At 32.7% G+C, this 19993-nt stretch overlaps 1 protein-coding gene across 5 annotated transcripts in view; it reads left to right on the top strand.

Moving 5' to 3' along the window:
- Positions 1–19993, top strand: part of LOC148612171 (uncharacterized) — a 38519-nt gene that overhangs the window by 4629 nt on the left and 13897 nt on the right. For 2 of the 5 annotated variants that reach the window (XM_088593371.1, XM_088593372.1), the window contains exons 2-16: positions 808–3575; positions 5322–5411; positions 6243–6372; positions 8734–8778; positions 9888–9983; positions 12031–12152; positions 12600–12807; positions 14023–14161; positions 14848–15084; positions 15253–15350; positions 15952–16036; positions 16455–16572; positions 17106–17323; positions 18371–18424; positions 18790–18876. In XM_088593371.1, coding sequence (XP_088449497.1) covers positions 809–3575; positions 5322–5411; positions 6243–6372; positions 8734–8778; positions 9888–9983; positions 12031–12152; positions 12600–12807; positions 14023–14161; positions 14848–15084; positions 15253–15350; positions 15952–16036; positions 16455–16572; positions 17106–17323; positions 18371–18424; positions 18790–18876 — 4494 coding nt within the window. In that variant the 5' untranslated portion in view covers position 808. The remainder of the gene's footprint in view (positions 1–807; positions 3576–5321; positions 5412–6242; positions 6373–8733; positions 8779–9887; positions 9984–12030; positions 12153–12599; positions 12808–14022; positions 14162–14847; positions 15085–15252; positions 15351–15951; positions 16037–16454; positions 16573–17105; positions 17324–18370; positions 18425–18789; positions 18877–19993) is intronic. The other 3 variants (XM_088593373.1, XM_088593374.1, XM_088593375.1) reach the window with 3 other exon arrangements.

Here is a 19993-nt window from a genome sequence, read left to right as displayed (position 1 = left end):
TTTTTATAACTCATAATCAGTTTCTCTATTTCTGTTTTAACAAGGGACTCCAACCTTCTTGTACTGATTTTTAAATGTGTTTAAATATATAATACAGTACATGTACCCTGCCTCTTTTTTTTGCACCTGTCACAAGTCAATAATTTCTGGCCTGTGTAAGTGTATGTCTTGTCTGGATTTCACTTTCAGTTTTCTTTTATGCGGCTGAAGTCTTTTAGGGTAGCTTTTTCATTGTACCTGTTTATAATGTTTTGGAGCATGCTGCAGTCTGCCCCATGGTGTGAGGGTTTCCTCTTTTATCCTTGAAGACCCATGGGGGGCTTTGAAATGACATTTTCATCCCAGTGGAGTTGTTGTCTCTGTCGTATTCCCCATATTCATTCTTATTATACTTGGTTAAATTGAATATGTTACAAATATATTACATATCACTGATTTCCTCAGTTGTGTCCCTTAGCCTAAGTCTACCACCTCAACATGATATGGAGGATTCCATCACTGTCTTTAAGTTTATTTTTTAAACAGAATGTAAGGCATACTAATCAATTCTCTCCAGGAATAAGAATTTCATTACCACCTCATAACTACTGTAATGATCAGAGTTAGATTTTGGACATTGTTTCTGATTTGAATTATTGATTATTACCATCATTTATCATACAACAGTTGTTACCCACTCTCTGTTTCATGTACAATTTGTAATTGATCAGAAAAGGGGATTACATTTACTGAACTATACTAATCAGTTTTATACTTTATCTAACTAACCTTGTACTTTAAGTCTGTGACATTTTTTTCTTCTTTCAGTATGAGCACATCTGCGCCATGGAATTTTCAGCCTTCATCAGAATCTCAGGGAAGTGTTAAGCTATTCAATCCAGCACAATTCCAGCAAAATGGTCCAGTTCAACCTAGTGGTACAGATCATACCAACCAATCAAGTTGGGGCTCAGGATGGGGTGCTGACAATCAATATGGAAACTATAACACAGCAGGAGATGCAAATGCTGGGGCACAGCAGGTGAGCCAGGATCATGGTCAGAATGTACAAGATGAAGGTCAAAACTATCAGGGTCAAGGTGATTCTCAGCAATTTTATAACTTAAACCCAGGAATTCAACAAGGATACAACCAGGCATATCAACAGGTTAACCAAGGTCAACCCATTCAGTATGATGAAAAAGGCCAACCAATTCAGCAGTTTGATCAACTAGGGCAGCCTATTCAATATAACCAAAGTGGTCAAACTGTACAGTATGACATGAATGGTCAACCCATACAATTTGACCAAAATGGTCAACCAATTCAACAGTATGGCGAACAACAACAACAATATGATCAGCAGAGTCAGCAATATTACAACTATGATAACCAAGGTCAGGTTTATGATCACAACTATGGCTGGAATAACCCAGGCTGGAATGGTTATGGGAGTCAACAAAATTGGAGTACTGCAGAAAACCAAGGAGCAGAAACCCCAAATGAGACTGGTAATTCTGAGAATGTAATGGACAGTGTTCACGACAATTCCAGTGCAGGGGTTCAAATTCAGGAATCACCCACCACAGAAGGTGGTAATATTGAGTACCAGCACTCTGATAATACTGGACATGACAATTTGCTTGGTGACAATGTATTAAATACCTCTGGTGAAGGATATGATCATTTTAATCGAGATGAGCCTGAAATAACTGGTAACCATAATCAAAATTTGAATGTTCCTATGTCAGAATCAGTATCTGGTGATATTAGCAGTGAGAGTTTGGTGACTTTAAATAGCTCCAGCAATCAGCTGGTCAATAGTGAAAGTGAAGGACAGAATATTGCAAATCAAATGGAAAATTTGAACTTGGGTGATAAATCAAAGGAAAAAACAAATAGTGAAAAGGGTGATACAAATCATTCAGCTGTTGATGGCCAAGGTGTTTCAGTTGATAGTGGACCAAAACAGTCAAAAGACTCACCTGTATCACAAAACTCACAAACATCAGATGAGTGGGAAATGGTCCCTCCACCTAACACCCTTATGCCTCCAAGTAATCATAGTCGACAGGGTTCTACAGACAGTAGCAGTAATGTTCATTTCTTCATTGGTTCAACTAATATTTCACCTTCTGGGACCCCACCAGTTCATACAGAATCAAACACTGGTGACAAAAAACCTGAGGAAAGTTCACCAACTTCAAATATGATTCCTAAACATGCATCATCTCCAATGCCTCCAAGATCAGATGGCCCTCCTGCTACATCAGGACCTCCCCCTGGAATTGGTGTCCCACCTCCTCCCACAGGAATGGGCCAATCAGGAGGTAATCCTTTCAGGAAGGGGAAGGGATCTGAAGTAAAAACTGGTCATCCTGCTATGTCTAATGTAAGCCAGAATGATGAATCATCACCCTCAGCAAATCTTAAGCTAGATACAGCAGTAGCTACTGGATATCCTAGTCCTATACAACCAGTTGCTGAGGAGGCCAGTTCTGCGGATTCTCAGTCACAGAGTCCTATCATGCCAAGAAAAGAAAGTCCATTCCAGCCACCTAGACGAAGGAATCTGTCACAATCCAGCAACTCCTTTGATGATGAAAATACTCCAATGCATTCAGATAAGGGACATATGGGAGATGATCTGAGGAGGGATTCAGGATTAGATAGACGAGGTACAGATAGAAAAATGGGACCTATGAAAGCAGACAGGTCTATAGTACCAACATCATCTAGCAGACACCAAGATTCTGGTATTGATTACAGAAGGTTCTCTAACAGGGGTAAAGAACAAAGGAGACCAAGGTCACCTTTAAATTCAGGGAGAACTGTAGGTGGTGGTAGAACAACACCTACCAAACCTCCCACAGGGAGGACCACCCCAACTAAAGCCAGTGGTAGGACTACACCTGGACGAATTACACCCAGTAGAAGGCTTGAACAAGCTGCATATCAGAAGGCAGTGGAACGTAGGAAAAAAGAAAACATTTCTCCAGCTACTTCATTGTGGGCTAATAATGATGAGGTACCTAAAGCAAACATTCTACTGGCACCTGCAGCTCCTGTACAGGGATCAAGTGGGTCTGCTATCATGCCAATTTTAGGCTTGCTGCCCCAGACCACTCAGAAAACAAATCCTGAGACCAATGAAGTGTTGTCTCCTGTAGAAAACTTGATTTCTAGTATAAGTAATAATCTTTCACGAGAAAACTCACCTGAGAAAGACTTAGGAAAATCAAAAGTACCAGACCGAGGTGGACCAAGAAGAGATACAAGAGATACGACTCAAAAGGACAGACATGAACGAAATTCATCTATAGACAGAGAGATTGAAATGACAAAGAGAATGGATGAGAGAGAAAGAGTTCGGGAAAGTGAACGATCTTACAAAGACGACAGGACTAGGGGACCAAGAGACGACAGATATAGAGATGATCGTTACCGTGACAACAGAGATTACAGAGACAGAGAAAGAGATATGGAAAGGGAAAAATATTATGAGGCTTACTATCAAAGAAACAATAAACAAAGTCAGAGAGATCCATATTATGTTGATGAAAGATATGAGAGACCAAGATCAAGACAATCTACTGGTAAGTTATGCCTTAAAAAATTTCTGTGTTTCAGGTAACTTTAAAAACTGTTTTTACAGTTTTGGGAATATACAATGAAGAATGATATATTTGTTCATATTTATTTAAAAAATCATATTTATTTAAAAAATAGAACAAAAAATACCTTAAATTCATTTCCAATCTCAATTTGAAAGAAGAAATTACTGGAAAGACAGAATTTTTTCAGGCCAAGTTGGGTTAATTTTTGTATAAATCTGCATTTTATTTTAGTTCACAATATTTCTGTTTCTGGTGCAGTATTATGAGCAATCAGTATTTAAAGGCTATGTCCTTTTACTATTAAGGAGGTAGACCTAGGGTAAGGGAAACAACTCTTGAAATCAGTGATATGTTTGTATCATATTCAATTTCACCAATGCTTATCAAGCTTTCATTTGAAACGAAATGAAATCAATTCAAGTTACTTTGCTTACATGAGATTGATGTAAAATGCTGAATACAAACGTTCCAATGATTTTCAAGAGTTGTGTCCTTTACCCTACGTCTACCTCCTTAAATACAGTTAATGTACATATGTAAATAAGTGTCTTTAGGCCAACCTTAGTCATCCTTGTTCTGAGGCCAATATTTATGAAAACCAATGAGAGATTGTGAAATTTCAAAATTTGAAATAAAGAGGTGCTTTTTGGTTTTACTTTATTTTGAAGATTTAGTATTTTTAAACATTAGCAATGAGCAGGGAGGCTAAAGGACCAAGATATTTTTTCAGTTTGCCATATATTTTTTGAATTTTAAATACGAATGTATTGTTGTATGAAAAGGTAAGGAATCCAATTGTGTAACTATATTTCGTGATATTTAATGGTAAAATGTTTAATTCAGCAAGCAAAAATATTACTATCAAAAATCTTTGCCTTCTTGAGGGATTCCCCTAGCTTTACAGTTTCTTCATAAAAAAAAAACAACTTTAATTGTAACTGCCTCAGGCTATTTTTAAAAGTACCAGTCCATATAAAGTTCAGGCACTGCCAATGGTAAGGTGATTCATGGTTAAGAAAAACTCACTAAACAAATGATGCTTTCTCAGTCTACTTATGCTATACATTCACATAATGATAATCATTTCTGCATTCACATCTGCACTTTTTAGAAAATCATACATTCATCTCCCACAAAAATCAATCAACTCAAGCTAAATCAAGAAAAATAACTCTTGCAAAGTGCTAATTTCATGTACAATCTATATAAACTTTATCTCAAAAGTGCAACAACCAAATGAAAAACTAAGACTGGTTATGTGATCTGTAACTATCTCTGAACAAGAAATAAAAATGAATTCAGTGGGTTTTTGACATGCATGAATCACCTTCTGTCTGATTTTTAGAAAGACTGCTACTTAATATGCACTGTAAATTTATGTACATTGCACATGATTGAACAGGGTTTAACAGAATGGAGAAAAAAATTATTGTACCACATAAGATATTATGATGGATGATCATGGAATCTGTTTTTAGTTCTTTTTCCTTCTACATCAAAGATTTGATTTTAATGTATGATTGTGTTCATCTTTATAAACATTAAATTACAGAAGTAATTGTAGGCCAATATGTTTGGCATATGTTAAATCAAGATGTATGAAAATTTAAGGAATGGAACAGGTACATGTACATATATATATAATTACAAATACATTAACTTTTAGTATACAATGGAGCACTTGATATATCGGGATTTTAAAAAAAAATTTACTTGTTCTTTTAGTTGATGATCGGGCCCCATCACGTCAGACAGAGGCATCAGACCGAGGGCGCTATGACAGAGATCAGTATTATCGTGATAGATATGGTAGAGGTAATTAAGTAATTCACAAGGATAATGTTGTTCATAGAAAGGTGAAAGTACACAATATTTTTAAACCTGTAAAAAGTAGAACATGTTCAAATTTAGTGGGGTTTTGCTATAAACAGAAATGCCAGAAAACTGGTATGAGGAATCTCAATAAAGTGTTATAACAAAATCTCTAAACTGAAAGAGTGTTCAATTTAATTATGGTTTGGTCTGGTTTTCACTGTATTTTAAGGCAGTGTGATGAATTAGTATTACCAATTTACGTACATCATTTGACATCATAAATATGTTGTCTTTTTGATTCGACAATAGTTAGCAGTGTTTGAAAAAAAAATTGTTCTTGTTGATGAGGTTGTAGTAAAATCTGTTACTATTTTTTGTTTCATTATCTATCACCAAATTCATGTAATTTAATGGTAGATTTTCAGCATAAATAATTATATTAATTTGTCATATTGATGAGAATAGTTTTCCATGTTAATAATTTCATTTGGTTTGTGACAAGCTTTCTGATTGTTTGGTTCTCCTTGAGCAAACCAGGTTATTTTGTATAAATTGCTTTGGTACTGCGAGGTCATTAACATTGATTGGTTCCCACTTTGAGATTCAAATAATCCCAAAGAAAAAAAGTTTTGATAATGAATAAATTTTTTATATTTAGATTTAAAAGGAATGTTGCTTAAATTTTCTACAGGTTATGCAAAATAGCATGGTTTGGGCCAATCTACACTTAAATATTCCTTAATTGTTTAAATTTTGTGGTACCATAACATTGCCTCCAAAGGTTTTTTTTATATGGAAAAGAGAAAACACCCTTTTTTCTCATTTTCACAGGTTACTATGATTACTATGGTAACAACAGACAACAATATGGTTACTATGACCCACGTTACCAGGAGTACTATGACAGTCGATATGGTAAAGGTTACTATGACGAATACTACAGTGGACAATATTCAGATAAGTAAGTTTCACTGACAATATACATTGTAATAATTTAAATCCTCTGACAGCAGAGTTGGAAGCTTTTCTTTAATCTTGACATACTGTCTCAGGATTTGAATTAACCTCAATCTATTTAGTCACTCTATGTAGGATCTAACAAAAATCCATTCTACTTTCTCTTCAGATGACCTTTTTTGCGGAATCTTTTTTTTTCCTTAATTTGATACTTTCATAATCATATAAGCTAGAGTCTGATTGGTTGATCAGAAAGGTCAACTTTGTGTAGAGAGAAGTATGAAATTTTGATTGATTATACATGCAGTGACTGAAAAATTACCAGGTCTATATTTTACTTAAATTGGATTTAAAGCTTGAAAATCCTGAAGTGTTAATATCAGTACATGTACTACTTTGCTACCTATAATTTATTTAACAAATTATAAGGCATTTAAATTCAGAAAATAATTTGTATTCATGAATTATTTTTATGCTGTTTGAGTCAATACTTTTAACAACAATCTCAAAATATGATATTGTAAATTTATTGCAACACAGTTTTTAAAAATCTTCAAACATGATTTACTTCAATATTTTCAATAGAAAAGATATAAATCTGATCTATATTCGACAGTATGTTAAGGATTTTGCTGCTTGGTCTGAAGTGACTCAGTACAACAGTATGTCTGTAATACATTTTGATTCAATTAAACTGCTGTTGCTTGCTCTCTTATCATCTTAAAACATCTTGACATCAGTACAAAAAATAATTATAATTTCAATTTTTTTTTTCAGAAATGATCAAACTGAACTCATACTGAATTTGTTTTACATTTTTTTAAATCTAGTTCCAAACAAAATGTGTATTTTTTTTTAAGTAGATGGCGGAATGAAATTCTGAAAATTTTGAGAGCTTAAGAAGTAGTCCATGTAGGAATCATGCAAATTTTGTAATATGTGATACTACCCAAAAAGGCTACACATTTTTATTTTTGTTATTGCTTTATGGGTCTGTATGACAGAGTGTGTAATTATTCATTTCTATCTATTTGATCTTAAGAGATACTATAAATTCACATTGAAAATCCTATAGTTTCCATTTCAGTGTCATTTATCTCTCTTAATTTTGAATTCTAAAATACATTCCATATAGTTTACATCTCCTAAAAATCAAGGATTATATGTATGAAAAGACACAAACTTATTTCTTTTGCTAAACATTTTACACACAATATATAAAAAAATCAAAATATATAGGCTTTCCAATTTTGCATGATTCTTGGCTGGAGTGTTACTTTACACCATGAAGTCAATTCAGTGAAAACAGCTCCTTTTGGACTTAAAGATTGGTTCATTTTAGACAGGTTTACAGATATTCAAAGTACATTTGAAACATTTTACAAACTGATATATAAGTCTCTGGTTTAGACAGGTTTCACTCTGCTGATACAACATGACCATAATTTGATCATTTCTGGAGAAAATGTTTATCTAGACTTTATTTACAGCATCCTGATTAATATGTTATTCATTGTACTTATATACACTACTAAAGTCATTAATCCAAAGAGAAATTTGTCAAATCTGGAAATTACTTATAATTGAATATTAAATGAATTATAAAATATCTTTAGATGTTTGTCACAGGTGTTGATTTTTTGACAAATGATAATTTTATGTGTGTGCATTGTTTCTGTTGCAATTCACATTATGATGTGTTTTTTTTTTTTTTTTTTTTATAAAATACTGTTTCTGATTTATTTCTTAATTTGTTTTACTCTCAAGTCAGGAATTAGCATTCCCTATTTTTTTTTTTTTTTTTTTTTGAGAGCGATGGAAATTCATCTTTAGACAAGCCCAACCATTATTTTACTGATATTTAAACTTCAAAATTTTGGTTAAAGATCAAAATTGATATTTTTTTGAAAATTAAACATTTTAAATTGGAAAGCTTTTATAAACATATAATGTACATTTTATACCATGGTCATCAAGTCCATTATGAGCAATGGTGGTTTTATATATTTTGTCCATTCTAAATTGTAACAGTCACAAGCTCACCTGGACCTAATGTCTTTGTCAAAATTTATAGCACTCACACTTTTTGGCTTATGACTATAGAACAAAGTAGATTGAAATATAAAAGCTTAAAACCTCATTCAAAAGGTGGAAGTTGTAAAATGACTTCATGTTGGAATTGTTGCCCTTACATCACTTAAACAGGCCCAGGTGAGCATTCCTGTCTCAGTGGAGCCTCTTGCTTCTATAATTAATGTTTGGTACAGAGATATGTATTTTCACATCATAAAGCACAACTTTGACAGTCCAGTCAGTCTATAATTTCACGAGTCACCAGTATTGTGTCATATTCATGTAATTTCAGTTATGACAGAATGTCGCGTTATGATTATTCATGGCAGCAAGCTGGGTAAGAAAAGGGAGTTAACTCCCTTTTTGTCTTGTTGGATGTTTGTCAAACCATTTACCTATATTTTATTTCTTTTGTGCACTGCATTGGCTTTTTATTTAACATGCTTTTAGATTTTTGTTTTCTTCCCTTGCTTTGTACCAAAAGTTCATTATTCCAGGTTTAAGTTAAATTTCAAGTATTGAAGATGCATGAACTTTTTGATACACAACTTAATACTAGTTTGTCCATCCCCAAGCTGTTGCAAATACAGTTGGATAGTTTTTGTTCAAAATGATAGAACTGTATATATTTTTGTTCTGTTGACATCTTTATGAAATAATTCCTTTTTTCTCCAATTAGAATGACTGCCCTGCTTCATCTAACCAGAAAATTTTCAGCATGTTAGTTTTTCATCTTTCCATTAAAAATATTTTTCCCTTCTCAAAGATGCATTGATCATATATCCAGATGTAACTGCATTTTACAAAATCATTAGATACTTTTCCAATTCAAAGACTTATTGATAATGTGTAGTTTTAATACCTTGCTACAAAAAAAAACTGTTATAATGTCATTGTTTCATGATTGCATTGTGCCATTTAAACACCTTCACAAAGTTTTTGACTTTCAGAATTAATACATGTTTCCATAAAAAATACATGATGTATTTACCTTTGCTTTATCATAATTGTGTAGATTCACAGTACTACCAGTAGAATTTTTTTAACTTTCAGATGTCAAATACTAAGATTATCCATAGAAAAAAATACTATGTTAATGTACTATGAAGGATGTTTTTGATATCATAAAAAATATTTCATCATTATCAAATATCATTATCATCATGTACTAATTGCACAACGATTTCCTGTTATAGACAATAAAAGCAAATTGATTGAGTTACTCCATGTGCATTGTGTATCAGGGTTAGAAACTCTTTAAAAAAAGCACCAGTAGAGGGTTTGGAAACTGAAATTAAAAGATTTTCAATAGAATGTAGTATTTTAAGAAAAATCACATTATTCAATTTACTCTCAGCTGTTTTTTTTTTAATCTAACAACCCTGAATTTCTAACCCTGATGTATATTGTCAGACTGCATGTGTCCCATTGTGCATGTGTTTCCAGGTATTATGACCACTATAGAAATGACGATTCATACAGTACAAGAAGTGATAGTAGAGTTCATACTCCAGGGTCATTATCAGATTCGGGTGATCAGCTGTAAGTTATGTAACTAATGACAGTTCTTGCCCTGGGTTGAAACTTGGCTCATGACAAAATGAAATAGTTGTGATTCATGGTCTTGAAAACAGTGTATCATGTGGTACTTTTTGCACTTACTGGTTAAATCTTTATTATTTCTTTTCATTATGAAAGTTCCATAACGTTTCTTCCAATAATGGGAGGAGAGACAGGAATACAGGGGTAATGGGGGTGGGGATCAGTGGTAAGGGGCAGGGAATGGAGAGTGAAAAATACAGGAATTGGGGATTATGGTTGGCAACCATAACTGGTGGTAAAATAAAAGAAGTTGGGAAGCAGTGGTCAGGAAGGAGGGGGCAGTGATCTAAGGTGAAGGAAGCAGGGTTGAAGTACACCCTGTCCATCCCTTTAGTAAGAAACAGGGTGTGTAGTTTTGAACTGGCTTGTAGATTTTTATAGTAATTTAATTGTACTTTCACAGTTGTTTCTGCAGGCTGGGTTTTGGTTGCTGATATTCCAATGGGAAAATATTCAAACATAGAAATTTGTTTAAAAGTCTGAAATTAAAACATTCAAATTTTCAGTCTTTTTGTGGCACAAAACCATGACTAAAAAGCAACTGTTTATCATGAAAGACAACAAAATTTTTGTATTGTTATGTGCCATGTTTCCCCATCATTTGAAGGTTGCCGTGTTGTCTACATAGATTACATTAGTCTTTGTTAAGGTTCATTTGTAGTGCAGGTGTCCATGGTGAGCTAGGCAAGCAGCAACAATAGTGTGTCTTGTAAACGAGGAGGCTGGAATGTTGGGGATGGAAACAAACAATACTGTTTAACTTATAAAATCTATATACGGGTATATAAACTCTGTCTGCTCTACAATTCTTGGCATTGGTTGAGGGCTGTGGTTATGGGTGTATGTTACTAAACATGTTATAAAATTTGAACATATGGGTCAGCTGCATCCAGTTTTTTTTTTTTAATTTGCTGCCTCAATAAGGTTTTTTCAAAATGCAAAAGTTTAAAAGTTTTATACATAGCTGCTTCATAACAAAAGGAAAGTGCTAGTACATTGTACTATTGCTAGATGAGAATTCTATTAGCAATAGGTTACAAGTAGTTGCAAAGCTATCATTGCACATAGTGCACTATATATAATATATATCATGTGGGTATATTTTATGCATCAGTTTTTGCTTCAATTCTGTAGTTGTGCAGAAATTAATATATGGATGTATATTTTTGTATCTTGTAATACAAATGTATCAAGAACTTATCCTTACATTAATTTTATTTAATTAAGTATTCAACAGTTATTAAACAATAGATATAATTACCTTCATAGTACTGGAAATAAAGCATGAAAAGGCATGAAATGATATAAAATTATTTTCATTTTTTTTTTTTTTTTTTTTTTTTTTAAATAAACTTATCATTTAATGAATACCATTGTCTGTTCATCTACCCACGCCAGATGTAAATGTAGTGTAATAATTTGAAAGCACTAAGTTATATGTTATAAGTTGCCTTTGTGAAAGAAAGCTTAATTTTAATTTTTTTAATGTTTTCCTTATTTTTCAAACTTTGAATGCTAAAAATGGGGTTTGCTTTAGGACTGACTTAATTTAAATATTAACTAAGTAGCACCATACTCTTTTACCACAGAACAACTTTTAGCAGACAAAAATTGGCAGATTAACAAACTTTTATTGCCCTAAAAACATTCTATAATTATTTAGGTCATTAAGTTCATATTTCTTATAATACATGTACATGTATCAGATTTGGGTTTAATCTTTTCATTAAGAAATTTTGAATTTTATATAAGGTAAGTAGGATGCATGAAAGAGTCTGGTGTTCTGAGGGCTTCTAAATTTGTCGACTGGGATAATCTTTAAATCTGTCAATAGGAATGTTGGTTAAGGTCTACTCAATTGCTATCATCTCTAATGCTTTCTGAATGGATAGTCAGTGTCTGTTGGTAGTTTTATTCCAATACAGATTTGTCAAGTGTCACCAGTGAATTGAACAAAGGTGTTAATTTTTATAACTATATATTTTAGGGAAGGTTACCAAAGGTCTCGGGCTTCTAGTCGACAGGGATATGATGACTATCATAGAGGGCATTACGACCCATATTATTCGTATGGCTATGGAGATTATTACAACAATAGTTACATGGAACGTAAGTCTTTAGATTGCATATTTGTCACAAAATGACCTAGTTTGAACGTTACTGTTTTGAAGATTCATGTGACTCAGGTATGGGGCAAATTACTAAAATGACAAAAGCTGGATTATATTACCATTACAATTACAATTAACATTACAATTACAGTTACATGTATTTATTTATTCATTGCTTAATTATACCAAAAGTAAGACAAATGCAAATAATTTTCTGGAGATTAAGATGTATACAGTGTTGGCCTTATTTTATTTAGATGAGAAATGTTTGTGGCTCAAAATTTAAAATTTTCAATGGAGTTTAACATAGTTTTGATTTTCAACTGTTGCAAATAGAATTAAATTGTTAGCATTATATCCTATAAGTGTGGTGAACCTGTAGATTCTTTCACAACATAGAAACTTAGTAGAGGATCACTAGTTTTCTTTTGATTACTTTATACAGCAGAACCACCAGGTAGAATGACTCCAGAAAAGTACACACTGCCCCATATGTGTGCCCGATTTGGCCCAGGTGGGCACCTGATTAAAGTGATGCCCAACAGACCTAAGGAAGGACAAACAGCAACTGTAGAAATACACGACATTAGTATGATGCTCGAGGACAGACCAGAAGTTGAGGAGCTCAAGTGTTTCCCTGGGCCTCTTGTTAGGTAGGAAACCACAAATAGTAGTCATTGTTTCTGGAATCTTTACATGGAATCAGTTTAGATCAAGTCAGAGGACCAAGGCCTGGTTTCATAAAAAAAATCTTGAATTGAGATTTTCCTCAGATCCTTCCTCAACTGAAATTTTGACCTATCAAATCATTTGAAATAGAAGATTTTAGGAAAATCTCAAATTGTGATTCATTATGAAATTGGACCAAGGATGGGTCTTTATGTTTAGGGGACCTCAGACGAAACAGGGATAATTAGTGGTATGATTATGTTGTTTTTGTTGTTCATAGATGTTGGATTCTGAAGAGTAACTTGAGGGAATAGATCTTTAGTGAATTGTAAGAAAAAGTTTTCATACTATGAAAACAGGGTTTAAATTGAGTAAGAGAGTTGTTTCTACAAGCATTTCTAAATTAGGGCTTAAGATGTTAAAAAGAGGGTTTTAGAAGACGTGTTAGTAAGAGAGTTGTTTCTACAAGATTTCTAAATTAGGCTTAAAAAGTTAAAAAGAGGGTTTTAGAAGACTTGTGAGTAAGAGAGTTGTTTCTACAAGCATTTCTGAATTGGGCATAAGAAGTTAAAAAGAGGGTTTTAGAAGACTTGTGAGTAAGAGAGTTGTTTCTACAAGCATTTCTAAATTAGGGCTTAAAAGGCTAAAAAGAGGGTTTTAGAAGACTTGTGAGTAAGAGAGTTGTTTCTACAAGCATTTCTGAATTGGGGCATAAGAAGTTAAAAAGAGGGTTTTAGAAGACTTGTGAGTAAGAGAGTTGTTTCTACAAGCATTTCTAAATTAGGGCTTAAGAGGTTAAAAAGAGGGTTTTAGAAGACTTGGTAGTAACTGTTTATTTCTTGTTTTCTCTAAATAGTATTTGAACAATTGTGTTACATGTAATTCATTATGGTAATTATTGTTTTTTGTAAAAGTTTGAAAGTGCTTTTTCAGGCCATTGCACTGTCATTAAAATTGGTGCTGCATTATATATTATACTTAATTTCAGAGGTGCATGTGTTTATTGAATTAGGGAAGAATAGTATCAAACTATGTACTTGTCTTACAATATATTTTTCTTTTTGTAAAAAACTGTCCTTGTGCTTAAAAAGTCAAAGGAACTACCTTTTAGTTCATAAATACATCATAAGTTTACAAGGACGTAAGAAAAGCATTATTATACGTCGTTATCGTTTTAACATTAATCTTAATTTTTTCAGGAATGACACCCATAAGAACGATGTATTATCATTCTGTCAACAGAAGGCTAAAGCCTGCTCTGAGAACATTGACATGACTGATAGGGAATCAGCTGAGTTAATCTGGAGACTGTTAGAAGTTCTCATCAAACAGAATGGGGTTAGTGTTATAATTAAATAGAAACTAATTGTACAAACCATCTTTCTTATATTAATGTTGACTAAATGAGATCAATCAGGAATCTTATAAGAAAAAGGTGATTTTATTTTTTATTACTAGGTAGAGCTAATGGTTTTACCTTTGTTCTGTCATCTGTAACTAACAGTTTTTTTTATATATATATATATATGAGAGTTTTCCCCTATCTGCTATTGATAATTTTGAAATTTTTTGCAATGTTTCTATTATTGCAAAAAATTCAAACTGAACACAACTGCAATAACTAAAGCTCACATTATGGATGTTTTAACAATACTTAATGGAGATTTCCTTGATGTTGCTGAAGTTTAGATCACATTTTGGTTCGGAATTATAACAAAATCCCAATAATAAATACATGCCATCATTTCTGAATGTATAATATAACTTTTTGTGAAAAAGTTGGTGACATTTACATCCTTCTTGATTGAAGCCCGTTAAAATACATACATTAAAGTTTTAAAATGGAATACATGTACATGTTAGAATCATTAACAAGCCAGCCATACTACATGTAATAGATTAAAACATTAAGGGGAAAAATACTTTCATCTATGTGACTCTATTTTTGGTAACTGAAAAATTCATGATTAAATCTTATTTAAATGCTATGGGAAAACAGTCATGTAAAATTCTGTTCTTTTCAGGTGATAGTTGGGACTGATATTGCTGACCTACTTTTACAAGGTCATGAACCCACCACAGCAGAATATAGCATCATGGGAATGAAGATATCAAGTAGTACAGACAATTTGGAAGCTGACCTAGACGACTCTGAAATATCTAACATCACCATGGATAGGTCTGTTGTGAATAAAAGTCATAGGTCAAGGGAAGAGGTCACTGACAGATTTAGACATCTATTGATGTATGGCCGAAAAAAGGTATGTTGTCCTAATTTTCATTTGTCTTAATGTATTAAAGTTGTTTTTGGGTACAAAATTTATACCTTCATTCAACAGTTTTTTGCTGCTACAATTACCGGTACTAAAATTTAGGAGGTTATTAGCAAAATATTTAATGTTAATTGAAAACCATTGACTACTTTTCAGGATGCATTAGAATGGGCTATGAAGAATAATCTGTGGGGTCATGCCTTATTCCTAGCCAGTAAGATGGACTCTAAGGCCCATGCTAACGTAATGACCAGGTATATTTTCATCAAAACTTGTAATTTCCCCTTATTTGAAAAGTAAGTTCTAAAACTATTAGTTCTTGAAATATTTTTTTGTGAATGAGTTGAAGGTTAGGCTAAAAAATTAACGTGTTGAAATGTATTATGTCATTTAAGGCCAAAAAGTATTGATATGAATTCCAGTATAAGAAATTTTCAGTTACACATGTCAAGATTTTATGATTATAACTTAAGTCACGTTATGATATATTTTCATATAAATAAATGTAAATAGTAGTGAACCATTGCTGAAATTTACAATGGGATACCCTTGATTTCAGACCTGGCTAAATCATTTTTCAACATGTCGGACACTTGTTCCGGCAACTTAACAAAATCTGCTGGACCCAACAATTATCTACCGGACGGAATTTAAATTTGCTTCAATTCTGATGCCATCTTTAAACCGGAAGTTCCATTTGAGGCATTTCTAATTAAAAAAAAAACGTACCGGACATCAGGTCCGGAAATCACACAAATTTTACCGGACCGACGGCTAAAAGTATCGGTCATGTCCAACGGTCCAATGAATTTCGCCATGACTGTGATTTATTCAGAATGTAAATTAATTTTTCAGATTTGCTAATAGTGCTATGAAGATGAATGACCCCCTCCAGACTCTGTATCAGTTGATGTCAGGTCGACAACCTGCTGCAGTATCGGTAGGTGTAAGGAAAATAAAGATCTTTTTCAAGAATAGTTTAAGTTGAATAATTAGAGATCAAACTTAAAGTAGCTGAACTACATTGTACTTAGGAACTTGGTGCTACTGAATTTTTACAAATACTGTTTATTTGTGATTTCCTGGATCAAAACACTTCATGTGGTTGTAATTGGTTGTAAATTTCACAGTCAGATAACTTGCATCTAACAAATTTAATAGGGTCTGGTATTAAAGGTTTTCCAATATCTATAAGTATAATCGTCGTCATCTTGCCCCGTAGGATTAAATTCTTAAAGTTTTAACATCAAACCCTGTAAACAAGGGAATTTTCACATGGGAATGATATTGGCAGAATATTTTGTGACCCCAAATACAGCAAAGAAATTCTATGTTAACAATATGCCATTTATTTGCAGTGTATAACAGATGAGAAGTGGGGAGACTGGCGACCACATCTTGCAATGATGTTATCTAACCAGACTCATAAACATGACTTAGATAGGAAATGTATAATGACCATGGGTGACACACTGGGTAAGGATATCATCTCCATTTACAGGTTGTCATAGGTGTTTCTCATTTGTTTGTATATTTTTAATTATCTTTATTTAGACATGTGTCATGTAGGATTAGAATCTCTTTAAAGAATGATGTTGGGCAGAGGCAGACAAAATTTTTTGAGCTTCTTAAACAAAAATGCAGTATTTTAGGAAAATATTAAGGCATTCAATAAGTTGTTTTTGATAAATAGATAACCTCAAAGTTCAGACCCTTTTAATGCATCATGCATCTTTGTTTACTACATGGAAAAGGTTTTGAAAAGCACTAATTAGTTTAAAAAAATGTTTCTGTAATCCAGAAGCAAGGTACAAGACATGATGCTAACATGGAATCTTTTCACTTAAAATACAAAAGTAGTATTTTACCATCTTTCCACTTGCAACTAAACAATATTAACAAATTTAGAATTTCCATTGAGGAGGAGTATTTTCTAAAAGCTACATGTATTTGATCTGTAATACATTTTTGAATATTGACAACTAATAAACCAAAGGTTTACCTTGCAGCTGCCAGAGGTTTCCTACATGCCAGTCACTTCTGTTACCTGATGGCTCAGGCAGGATTTGGTTCGTATCATAAAAAGACATCTAAGATGGTACTGATAGGGTCAAGTCACACACTGCCTCTGTCTGAGTTTGCTACAAACGAAGCCATACAGTGCTCGGAAGTTTATGAGTATGCAATGTCTCTAGGAAATGCAGCCTACTTCTCTCCAAATTTGCAGGTTTGTATACTAGATGGTTCATGGAGGTATACCTAGGGTAAGGGACACAACTCTTACAAATCGTTGGAATGTTTGTATTCAGCAGTTTACATCAATCTTATCTGAGCATCAAACTAACTTGGATTGATTTCATTCTGTTTCAAATGAAAACTTGGTAGGCTTTGGTGAAATTAATTATGATACGAACATATCCCTGATTTCAAGAGTTATGTCCCTCACTTTAGGTCTACCTCCAGAAAGAGTCTAGTATTAATATTATATTTTTACCTTTAGACTTGAGGTTCTTGTTGTTGATGTTGTTTTGTGACATCTTTTTTCAATGTTCTGAAGGGTTAGTATTTATAAGAATCAGGCAAAATGGGAATATCAGAAACATGGATATCAAAACCCACTGATCTGACAATATAATTTCACTCAAGGATGATTTCTCTATTTGAAAAGACCAATATTTGATATCTGCACAACTATTTGCTTAAATTTTTTTCAATAGAATGTTAGAAGAAATATGATTTTTACAGATTTATCTGCCTTTGAAATACTTCAATGAAATTATAATTCAATCTTCAAAAATGATATGGAAATATCTTGTCTTTTTTCTCCTTGATTCTGATGGTGCTAATAGTCAAATTAACTTTCAAAATTGTGTTTTTTTCATACCATTTTTCACCCACTGCCTAATTCTTACAGAGCCTGATACAACTGGGAAAAAGTTCAAATTGGAGTTTCGTTTTTTTTTTGTTTTTTTTTTTTTATTTGATAATTTTATTATTGAATTTTTTTTTATTTTGTAATGATTTTACTTTCAAAGAAAACTTCATTTTATGTTATGCTTTGCAGAAACATACATGTATAGTGATGAATAGAATGGTATGAAGATGGCTTTAAGTAATACTACTAGTCAGATTAAATAACTGTTAATTTAGTAAGGAAGTTTTCTTTTTGAGTGTTTTTGTTTTTTGTTTTGCTTTTTTTTTTTTATTTTGCTCAAAATAAGGAAGGTTGAGTAGTAGATTAACTTGTATCAGATTATAAATATCTTCTTTTCAGTATTTCAAGTATTTGTATGCATGCAGGATGGCAGAAAATGGGTTTGCCCAACAGGTATGTGAATTCAAAAACTCATTCAAGATTTGTAATCAGTACATTTTTTTTCATCATGTAAGTTTTGATTTAAATCATTTGACAATAGATTACAAAGTCAAGCATATGACATATTGGTGATGAAGTAATGACTGGTTTATCAAACTATAATAATGTATCTTAGTGGAGTGATATGCTCAACTCTAGGCTCTTGCTTCATTTACTCAGCATATTTAAAATCTGACGCCAAATGTCAGACTAATTTAAAGCAGTGTCTGTTCCATATATCTCGTCTTGAAACGGATGAAGTATCTGCAACTGGATATTAAAGCACAATAAATTAGTCAAAGTTAACAAAGTACAATAACTTGATTTTTTATTTGTAGGCTTTGGAATACTGTGAAGTAATTGCCAAATTTATAAATGTATCACCAACAGTCTTTCAACCAGCTCTTGTTAAACTTGTGTTTGAGGTAAGACTTCAGTTTGCTTAGTATGATTTCAGTTAGCTTTTAATGCCCCATCTGAAACCATCCATACCTAGTTCTAATCCACAACTCCTCTCTAACTACTGAATGGAATTTAATTAAACATGTGCACCTTTGTTTTGTTTTACATCAGAATGACCATTTATGTTATCCTGATGCAACCAAGGGGAAACATCCTCTTACCTACAACTCCTCTAAAACAGCTGAAATGGAATTTGATGAAACTGTCATACATTTTCTATCACACGTACCATGATGCATCACCTAATCTGTTTTCAATCTGAATGACATATGGGATTTTTTATATGGCTTCTGTGGAGGGGGTGGTTTCAATATTTGAGCTTTGCTAACAGTATTTCTAGTTTAAAATTATTATATAAATATCAAATTCTCAATGGTTGTACTTAAGTAGCAGTCTTTATAAAAATCAGGCAGTAGGTGTTTCATGCATGTCAAAAACCCAAAGGACTCACTTTTATTTCTTGTTTAGAAACAGTTACTGATCACATAACCAGTCTTAGTTTTTCCTTTGGTTGTTGCACTTTTGAGAAAAAAATTATATAAATTGTACATGAAATTGGCACTTACAAGAGTTACTGTTCTTGTTTGATTAGATATGGTTGATTATAGTGGGAGATGATTGTATAATTTTCTCAATAAAAAAAAATTTGAATACAAAAAGGATTATTTTTTCCTAAAGATATAGCATATGTAGACTGAAAAAGCATTGTTTGTTTTTCTACAATTTGAATCACTTTACCATTAGCAATGTCTGAATTTTATATGGACTGTTACTTAAGTCCATCACTTTAATGCGAATGTCCTGGGATCTTGTCTGTTTACTAGTGAGAGAATTCCTTGAGAAACAATAGTTACTATTTTAGGATTTTTTTGGCTGATGCCATTGTCATTTCCTGTTTAATTTTGACCAATGAATTTGATTGAAATAGATTTGGAATGACTACATGCGATAACACTTGTAAATGGGAATGAGGATTAGTTCTGAGTATGTGAAGGCCATTTCTTAAATTTGATTATCTCCCTATAAAAATAACATTTCTTGCCTCCATTCAAATGAAAGTATTACATAATATCTAATGAT

Source organism: Perna viridis, chromosome 7 (assembly GCF_037379345.1).
Source record: "Perna viridis isolate PV_CMFRI_1.1 ecotype Kerala chromosome 7, ASM3737934v1, whole genome shotgun sequence".
Lineage (NCBI taxonomy): Eukaryota > Metazoa > Mollusca > Bivalvia > Mytilida > Mytilidae > Perna > Perna viridis.
Note: the sequence above shows the minus strand (reverse complement) of the source record. Positions and strands in the feature narration are given on the sequence as shown.